This window comes from Pistacia vera, unplaced genomic scaffold, assembly GCF_008641045.1.
Source record: "Pistacia vera cultivar Batoury unplaced genomic scaffold, PisVer_v2 Contig50, whole genome shotgun sequence".
In the NCBI taxonomy this organism is placed as follows: Eukaryota; Viridiplantae; Streptophyta; class Magnoliopsida; order Sapindales; family Anacardiaceae; genus Pistacia; species Pistacia vera.
In genome coordinates this window covers 658,768-669,102 of record NW_022196335.1, presented here as the reverse complement: position 1 = coordinate 669,102, position 10,335 = coordinate 658,768, and the positions used below count along the sequence as shown (strand labels likewise).

The window sequence follows — 10,335 nt, the reverse complement described above, 5'->3', positions numbered from 1 at the left end:
CTTGAACTTCAAATGACTGAGCTAAAAAATGTTAAGTTGTGAAGCTGAAACTGCAAATGATGAATTGAAAATGAGATGTTGTTTAAATTGATTTATCATGTTTTATTACTGACTTGTTAAGCTTGGTTGTTGAAGTGATGCTGATGAGAAGTTTTATGTGATGAAGTTGCTTGTCATGTTTGGTTGCTAATTGTTAAGCTTGGTTGATGAGATTTGCTGATTGTTAAGCTTGGTTGATGAGATGATGCTGATGTGAAGTTTGATTTCCTGAAGCTGCAACAAAAATGCAGAACTGAAAATGAGTTGTTTTTTGAGTTGTTGAAAGATTGTGAAGCTGAAACTGCAAATGCAGAACTGAAAATGAGTTGTTTTTTGAGTTGTTGAAAGATTATGAAGCTGAAACTGCAAATGCAGAACTGAAAAATGAGTTGTATGAGTTGTTGAAAGCTTTTGATTATTTGAAGAAGTTGAGTTAGCTGGAGGAATTATGATTTGCTGAAGCTGCAACAAAAATGCAGAACTAGTTGTTGAAAGATTTTTGATTATTTGAAAAAGTTGAGCACTTGTTAACTGGAGGAGTTAAAGGAGCACAGAGGTAGTTGAACAAGAAAGAGGTTTAGTTTCAGAGGGGATGTTGGTCAAAGAACCAATAACTTGAAAAGAAATGCTAAGAAAAGCTGGTGAAAGACTGCTGAAGCAGCAAAAGCAGAGTGTCCAGTTTAAGAGGGGATGTTGGTCAAAGGAAAAAAGTGCAGAAGAGCCAAGTAGCAGGAGGGAAATATAATTCTGCAAACGGTGTCGTTTCTGTTTTATAATAAAAACAGTTGTAAAAACGCAGTACTTTGACCTTCTCTTACATTTTCGGTTTTTGTATAAAAGAGTAAACTTTACTCTTCACTGTAACTACTAAAATCAGTTTACCAGTAAAGAAAATTCAAACACTTTTTCTCTCCATTTTTTTTTTGCTTATTCGCAAACCCTAAGCTAAATTGACACCGATTAGAGCTTGGATTAATATATCAACCCAATGAAGAGAAAACATAACCTTATTGGATACTGTCAATTACACAATTACATGATTTATACTCACTTTTCAACAATTTTAGGACTACCGTTTGAATCAAAAGGATCAATATATCTCCAAATGAATCCCAAACAGCTGTCCATGATGTTCATAATCACCGCAGACAAGGCTAGGGGCAACGCAACCATTAATGAAGTGAAATGAGCGGTTGCTAAAACCACACCCAAGGAAGAATTTTGCATGTCGACCTGCAAGCGACAAGCATAACGTAATGAGAATTTATTTACAAGTACTGCTATGATTAATGTTGTCAGAAGTAAAAAAATGCCACAAAGATACGATATTTTGACATTTCACTCTCATTTCAGCACATTCATAATCATCATTCAATTTCTGTTGTAACATGAGATCAAGAACAAATACATATATATGCAGTATTCAAACCAAGCAACCACAAAAATCTACAGCAATAATCAATAAACAAAAATGACAAGAAAATAAAGAACACAAGATTTATAGTGGTTTGGTAATCTGAAAGATTACCTACATCCACTCTTCAGGGCAAAGATGAGAATCCACTATGAGAAAATGAGAAAACCTTATAGAGATTAGGCTCACCCTTTTTACACAAGGCACAACCCGAGAAAAAACCCCTCTGATTTACACCCGTACACCTAGATGCTCTCACCACTCATACATCATCAAATAGATAGAATTAGGGGTAGATTTATACAATAACCAAAAGGTAAAACAGATAGGACAGCTAAGACCTACCATCACCGTTTGATTCCATCAACGTCCTTTGGATTTCTAGGATAGCATATTCTAACAGTTTTCTCTCTCTGTTTCGACCTCTCATGAAAGACCTGATTTTTGCACAGAAAAATTGCACTTTGACTATCACTCTTGATTGGAACTTGTTGTTGAACCAGTCCCATCTCATCAAGCATTCCCCTGAGCCACATTGCCTCCTTGACTACCTCTGTAATTGCAACATATTCTGCTTCCGTGGTGGACAGAGTTACAATAGCCTGCAAATTAGCATTCTAGCAAACCAGATTATTCCAAATGGTAAAATAGAAACCAGTTATGGATTTCTTATTGTCTACATTTCCAGCATAATCAGCATCCACACATCCCATGATAGGATTCTCCTGAATTTGCCCTCTGCTGTAAACAATGCCAGTGGATATTGTACCCCTCACATATCTGAGTACCCATTTTACAGCTTCCCAATGAATCTTTCCAGGGTTACTCATAAACATACTTACTGAACTAACTGCAAAGGCCAAATCTGGTCTGGTACAGACCATTAAATTCATCAAACTCCCTATTGCATTTGCATATGGTATGCAAGCCATTTCCCTATTTTCTTCTTCAGTTTCTGGACACTGGGTTACACTAAGTTTAAAATGCTGACCTAATGGTGTTTTGACAAGTTTAGAGTCAAGCATGTTAAACTTCTTGATTAATTTTTTAGCATACTCTTTCTGTGACAACACAAGACTCCCAGTTTTCCTATCCCTTTCAATGTTCATACCCAAAATCTTTCTAGTTATCCTAAATCTTTCATCTCAAATTGTTTACTCTTCTCCCTTTTGAATCTATCAATTTCATAAAATCCTTGCAAGCTAGCAACATATCATCCACATATAAAGACAAGTATATGTAGCATTCACCATATAAACATTTGAAATAGAAACACCCATCAAAACTACTTCGGATGAAACCAGCATTCAACATAAAACAATCAAATTTCCTATACCACTACCTAGGAGACTGCTTCAAACCATATAGAGATTTTTTCAGAAAACAGACTTGGTTCTTAGGAGCCTTCTCAAACAGTTTAGGTTGTTCCATTAGAATTTTTTCTTCTAAATCACCATTTAAGAAGGCTGTTTTGATGTCTAACTGCTCTAGTTCTAAACCAAACTGAGCTACCAAAGATAACAGTATTCTAATGGTGGTATGTCTCACTACAGGTGAGAAAATCTCATTGTAATCCACCCCTTCAAACTGTGTAAACCCTTTTGCCACTAATCTTGCTTTAAACCTAGGTGCTTCTACCCCTGGTATGCCCTCTTTCCTTTTAAAAACCCATTTGCATTTAATCACCCTACTGCTTTCAAGTTTGTCAATCAAAATCCAGGTTTGGTTTTTTATTAAGGAATCAAATTCTTCTTGCATAGCCAGTTTCCACTGCCTAGATTCTCTACAACTCATGGCTTCCTTAACAGTTCTAGGTTCCTCATCAATTTCTTCAGCAACTTAAAGAGCAAAGGCTACCAAATCAGCATGTGAATACCGACTAGGTAATCTGATTTCCCTTCTTTCTCTATCTCTAGCTAGTTGATAATTTTGCAATTCATTTTCAACTCTATCATTATCACCACTATCCTCTAGGCTAGGTTCATCCTCTTGGGTTTAAACATCTACATTAGGGTCTGGACCAGGACTGTCCAGGTTTGAAAAATCTCCACATAAATCCAGGTTAATCATCTCTGTCCTAACTGTATTATCACTTTCATTCTCACTCAAACCATTTTGATTTAGACCATTCACCTCACCCTCATTAAACCTAACATCTCTACTAATTATACATCTTTTTCCTGCAATATCCCAACACCTATAACCTTTTATGCCATCAGGATACCTTAAGAAAATACATCTAATGGCCCTTGGTTTTAGCTTATCAGTTTTCTCATGAACAAAAATAGTGCATCCAAAAACCCTAAGACTGCTATAATTAGCAGGATACCCAAACCACTTTTCCATGGGTGTTCTGAAACTAAGAGCTGAGGAAGGGATTCTATTAATTAGGTAAACAACTGTGTGAGCAGCCTCTGCCCAAAACCTGGTGGGTAACTTAGAATAGGATAACAAGCTTCTAACCTTTTCAAGAATGGTCCTATTCATCCTCTCTGCTAAACCATTCTGCTGGGGTATGTGTCTAACTGTTCTATGCCTCAAAATTCCACTCTCCTGACATAGGTTATCAAACTCTTCATTGATAAATTCTAACCCATTATATGTCCTAAGTTTCCTGATTTTCTTCCCAGATTGATTTTCTATCATAATCTTCCAATCCTTGAACTTCCTAAAGGCCTCTCCCTTAGTTTTCAAAAAATAAATCCACACCCTCCTAGAAAAATCATCTATGATGCTTGATAAGAGTGTAATTTATATATTTTTATTCCTTCCATATTATGTTTTTTGTCATGTTTTATGCCTATTTGAGTTGATTAGAGTTTATTTTGTGAGTTTGGCATAGTTGGATAGACTTTAGGAAATAAGTGATAAAAGATTAGGAAATTCCAGATTTTTGTTATTCTGACCAGTGCTACGTTTTTCAGGTTTTTCATGGAGTCGGAGTTCTTGATTGCAACAGTGTTCTTCAGAAAAAATAAAGTTGACGAATCAAGCTTTCCAGAAAGGTATTATGGGCGAGAATCCGAGTTCGTTTGGGTCTTCATTAGTCATTACAAATCCGGACCTGGAATCCTAGTCGTGGTAGGATTTCCTGGCTGAGCATTGAATCTTCGAACGGGCCTAACTGGAGCGTCAGATATTGAAAGCGGGTGATTCAAAAGCCCAGATTAATCTACACATCTGGGACTACAATTTTTATGAAGTGACTGAGCCCAGAAAATAACTTTTACATTGCGAGAATCCTGGTGCAAGCTGGAGACGAATTCTGGAATCCATATCTGATAAGATTTTGTCAAATCTGGAAGTCTATCTTTTAGGAAACGTCTAGGAAAGATTTTCCGTGATTCCTGGGGTAGAATTAGGAGAAAAACATGTTATTTATTCAGGAGTGTTAGGTTAACCAGGGGAGAAGAGAGACAGCAGTAGTTTTTAGTTTTTTTCAGTTTTCTTTTACTTTCTACGTCAAGATGTGAGGCTGATCTTTCTTCTTCAGTTCAAGGGGATTTTGAAGCCTAAATTCATGTCATTGGTGTAGCCTAACTTCAGTAACATTGTTCTTAATCTTGTTTTTATTGGAATTGTTTATGTTATTCTGTTTTAATTGTTTATAATTTTCTGTTTGGGTGATTTAGTAATGGCCTGCTGAATTATTTCATCGGAATTTTATCTGTTAGAGTTAGGAATTGTGATCCGTAATTGTCCTTTTTCTATTCAACGAGTGACACATGATGATAGCTGATTATGGACAAGTTTTCGGTCTATTGTCTTGAATAACATAACCTAAGTTAAATAATCCGAGCTTGCGTGATTGTTGCTTAGATTGATCTATTCTCCTAATTCTTAAGGCTGCCATTGAATTAAATTTAGAGAGCTTGTTCTAGGTTGTTCAAGGGTTAGTATCTACTCGAAGAGCTTGTTTCAGTAGTGACAAACTAAGGGAGAATTCGGGTAACAGAGCTTGTTGTTTCCTAAGGTCAGTAGTTTCATAATGATGAGATAGAACAGTGTTACGGTTACTTTATGTCCAATGCATGTTTAGGTGGATCTTGAACCGAGAACTAATTGTGTTTAATTTGATATTTTCTACCATTTGAGATTTCTTTGTTTTACTTTAGTTTGCGTTGTCTACAACCCCCTTTCATTACCGTTGTCATGTTTACTGTTTAGGATTTTATTTTTTTTGTTATTTTTGTTGTGGTTATTGGATAGAACATAGGAATTAATCGAACCATTCCCTGTGGGATCGACCCTTACTTACCCTATATATAATTCAGTAATTAGGTTAGGAAGGTTATTAACTTGGAGCATTCGGCACGCTACCAATGCTAATGAAGTACCTACATTCTCCCAAAGATGGATGTTTGGTTGGCCCCCACACATCAAAATGAATGTAGTCCAAAATGCCCTTAGAACAGTGGTTTCCCACACTAAACTTGATTCTGCTCATCTTCCCATAAATACAATGGTCACAGAAATCTAGCTTCTCTATTTTATCCCCTCCTAAAGCATTCTGCTTTCTTAACTCTATCAGTCCTCTCTCACTAATGTGTCCTAACCTTTTGTGCCAAATAGAAGTCTTGTTAGATTTCTGTGAGGTCACTACTGTTGTTCCAGCAACAGTAGATCCATTTAAAACATATAAACCATTCTTTTTTTTTTCCTTTCATAACCACTAAAGACCCTTTGGTAACTTTAAGCACTCCACCTTGAGCTTTGTAACTAAACCCATTTGAGTCCAAGCTACCTAAGGAGATTAGGTTCCTTTTTAACTCAAGTATGTACCTAACTTCTGAAAGGACTTTGGAACTGCCATCATGAAGACTTAACCTGACATCCCCAATGCCTAAGACACTACACACTGCATTATTCCCCATTAGAACCTTGCCAGATTCTATTTTCTTAAAATTCATCAGTGAACTCCTATTTGGACTCATGTGGAAAGTGCATCCAGAATCCAAAATCCACTCAGACTCAGATCCTCTTTCTCACTTGATCTTTTCTTCCTATCTGGACAGTCTCTTTTAAAGTGCCCTTCCTTATGACAATGAAAACACTTCCTTACAAACTTGGATTTAGACTTAGATGTACCCCTAAAGTGACCTTTCTTTGACAATTTTTTTCTCAAATATACCTCTGATATTCAATCCTTCCCCATCTAGCTTACCCTCCTTTTTAAACTCAGCATCCTTAGTAGTAATGGCTACTACTACTTCATCTAGTTTAAGAGTTTGTCTACCATACTTAAGAGTATCCACAAAATTTGAGAAAATTTTAGGAAGGGAATTAATAAGGATCACAGCTTGATCTTCATCCTCAACTTTAACACTACGAACTTCTAAATCCTATACAAGTTTCATAAAGTCATTCATATTGTCACCTAATATTTTGTTTTCATCCATTTTAAACTGAAAATTTTCTGTTTTAATACTAACCTATTAGGAGAAGACTTTGACAGGTATAGGGAGTCTAACTTTTCCCAAATTTCTGCTGGTGTTTTCATCTTCTTAACCTCTCTTAGGACTTTATCTCCTAACCCTAGAATTAAAGTACTGTAAGCTTTATCTAACAGATCTTTCTTCTCCTTCTCGGACAAAGAAACTGGTAAGCTATCCTCACCCTCTAATGTATCAGACAGTCCATCCTTAACTAAGACAACCCTCATCTTCATTTTCCATAACCCATAATCATTGTCTCCTGTAAATTTTTCTACTTCAAACTTAGTCATTTCTAGGTTTCTAACCTTCCCAGGTACTTAGAGTATAAAAGCCCCAATTCTAGAGACAAATTGAAAACCCTAAGTTAAAGGAATAAACAACTGCGAAAAACAGTCAAACCCTAAACTACTGCAAATTCATAAACTAGATCTCACAACCTAGAATAAGACCTAGGTGCTCGAAAACAGAGCTCTGATACCACTTGTTGTAACATGAGATCAAGAACAAGTATATATATATATATACACGCAATATTAAACCAAGCAACCACAAAAATCTACAACAATAATCAATAAGCAAAAAAAACAAGAAAATAAAGAACACAAGATTTATAGTGGTTCGGTAATCTGAAAGATTACCTACATCCACTCTTCAGGGCAAAGAAAAGAATCCATTATGAGAAAATGAGAAAACCTTACTGAGATTAGGCTCACCCCTTTTACACAAGGCACAACCTGAGAAAAAACCCCTCTGATTTACACCCGTATACCCAGATGTTCTCACCACTCATACATCATCAAATACATAGAATTAGGGGCAGATTTATACAACAAACAAAAGGTAAAACAGATAGGACAGCTAAGACTTACCATCACCGTTTGATTCCATCAACGTCCTTTGGATTTCCAACACAATAGATTCTAACAGTTTTCTCTCTCTGTTAACCAAGAGAGAATGATCGAGAATGAGCTGCATAAAACCTAAATGAAATTAGGTTTATTGAAGATACCAAAAAAGACCGAAATGCTCCTTAAGTCTTTAACTATTAACATTGACCACCCAAAGTAAAAGTTGACTTCCACGTGTGTACATATCAAGTACCACATCACAACAATTTCAATTAGCTAGAAAAGAAACAAATGATATGGATTAACGTTGAATAGAACTATATATACCTCGATTGATATCACTCGTCTTTGCTGTTCTTTGAATCCGCCCGCAGCTGCAGCGAGATACCTGCAGGGCATATATCAATAAATTGTATATTAACTACTTCGAAGAAAAAACACTAAAATTTTCATCTATGATAAATGTTAAAGTATCCCTGCAAGCATAGCTAGCTTAGGTCTATATTAACAAACCAACGCCCGTCTTGGCCACTGTAATCAGCAAATTTCTCATTTTCAAGTGCAATGAACTATCATATTCCGCTACTACTTAACCAGACCATAATACGTGTCACTGGCTGTAAAATATTGGATCTGTTAAAAGAATTTATATCTTGCATACGAAAAATAGACAGGAAATAAGAAATCCATCTCGTCTCCCTCAAACAACATAAACGTACAGCTCTTTCCCAAATGCGAATAAAATTGTATTTATAAGAGTACTGAAGCCATTGTTAAAAAAAAACAAAAACAAATGATATTCATTTGTGTTTAAGCATTTCCTTTTCATCAATGAGAATGAATTAATGACAATTTTGGAAGTCTGTTCTGCCATTCAAAAAATTTAAGGAAGAAGTAATATAGAAATTTGAATCTGCAAGGACAAGTATTCAAGATAGTGTTACATATGTGAATGTGCGTTTATTGCATAATATTTACGTAGTATTAGGAAAAAGAAATCAGGCGAAAGATAAGCAAAAGTAAAATTAATGTTCACAATCACTACAAACTTGAAAAGTAAATCTCAGCCTAAACACAAACAAGCATAACAATCCTCAAATAGTTAAAGAGAAAAATGAAAAGCTACTCTTACCCCACAAAGAAACCGGTAAAATGCAACAGCACTACAGAGAGCATTACAACTCCTAGCTCTCCAGACAATATTGACTGAATGCTGGAAATTGGAGATAGATCAGATGCCAATGAAGCAGCTACCACTGAGGATTTGAGACGAACCACGTTTTCAGTGAATACACTGGAAGAAACCCAGAAATGAATATGTTAATATCATTAGAATCTTTATATACAATGTTCACAAAAGTAAACTAATTGACGATAAATTAAACCTGCATGCTAGCAATGATGAAGCTAAAACAGCAAATAATGGGGCGAAAGGTGTCAAAACCTTCGCTGCATAAGGAAATGTGCTCTGCATATATGAACCTAGTAGAACTGGAGCAACGACCACCTATACCAGAAGTAACAACCACCATAATACCGCAAAAAAGTGAATGTTTTGCTAAATATTAAATGAGTTATGGTGAAGTATATGTTGAAAATTTACCTGCAAGGTGCTGATGGAAAGTTTAACAGCATCGATCGGAACATATGTTCCTGCCAGGATTTTTGTCAAAAGAGGAGTGAGAAGTACAGCTCCAAGTGTAGTGCACATTGTCATTACAATAGATAGTGGAACATCCCCTTGAGCAATTAGGGTCACCTGTAATACAACTTCATTGAAATAAAAAATGAATGGACGTCCTTTCGGCATTGTGGCATGCATTCAAGTGCTCTAATAAATAATCATCAACTCTTCATAACAGAAAAATAACATTCTCAAAAATCTCTGCAAACAAATTTACAAAATTTAGGTGAATGATAGTTGCTTTAACAACATACTCAAAACTTGGCACAGATCATAACAACATTGACTTAAGGTCTGTAAATATTACAAAAGCAGCTTAAACTCTAAAGCATGGCAAGAAAATAACACTAGTAGGCTCTAATGTGGTTCAGTTTGATAGTATATCTGATATAATGAGTCTAAGAAAAGACACCATGATCTTCTTCTGTGAGAAGAAATGCCGTATGCAGTTTTTAATGGGAAGAGACAATGGATAAGGTAAAATGGCAGAAAGGAATCTCAAAGAGAAGCTCAAAGTTGAGATGAGCTATGCACAATTGACTTGTCTAAATTTCTAGACCAATAAAAGCCCATGACCATCAGATATGTTAAAATGACACGTGAATTCTAGCCATGTTGGGGGTCTTAATGCATGTTTGCCAAATATGATACTACAGTACAGAGAGTGAGTTTATTTAGATAACCGGTTCATGCCCTTAAAAAGGAAAAAAACAACAAAAGCAATTTAAATTAAGGGTTTTTCTGACTTAATAATTTAATTTTAACTTAAAATAATATACAAATCTGCAGTTACTAAGATATATATAATTTTAAATTAATAATATAGATATATCTCAAGTTTTTATTCAATTTTATGTAAATATAAATATATAATGAGGTCTTATTTAAATTTTGCGAATATATGCATCTCTTTCC

General features: G+C 35.4%; 1 protein-coding gene across 1 annotated transcript; it reads right to left on the bottom strand.

The window, feature by feature from the left end:
• Window positions 1–1,067: 1,067 nt before the first annotated feature.
• On the bottom strand, window positions 1,068–9,968 carry LOC116105476 (probable sodium/metabolite cotransporter BASS2, chloroplastic). Its single transcript, XM_031391894.1, has 6 exons — window positions 9,340–9,968; window positions 9,122–9,243; window positions 8,869–9,030; window positions 8,064–8,124; window positions 7,758–7,857; window positions 1,068–1,272 (listed from the first exon to the last, which is right to left on the bottom strand). The coding sequence occupies exons 1-6, from the start codon at window positions 9,556–9,558 to the stop codon at window positions 1,130–1,132; spliced, it is 807 nt and encodes a 268-aa protein (XP_031247754.1). The 5' UTR covers window positions 9,559–9,968; the 3' UTR covers window positions 1,068–1,129.
• Between the last annotated feature and the right edge of the window lie 367 nt (window positions 9,969–10,335).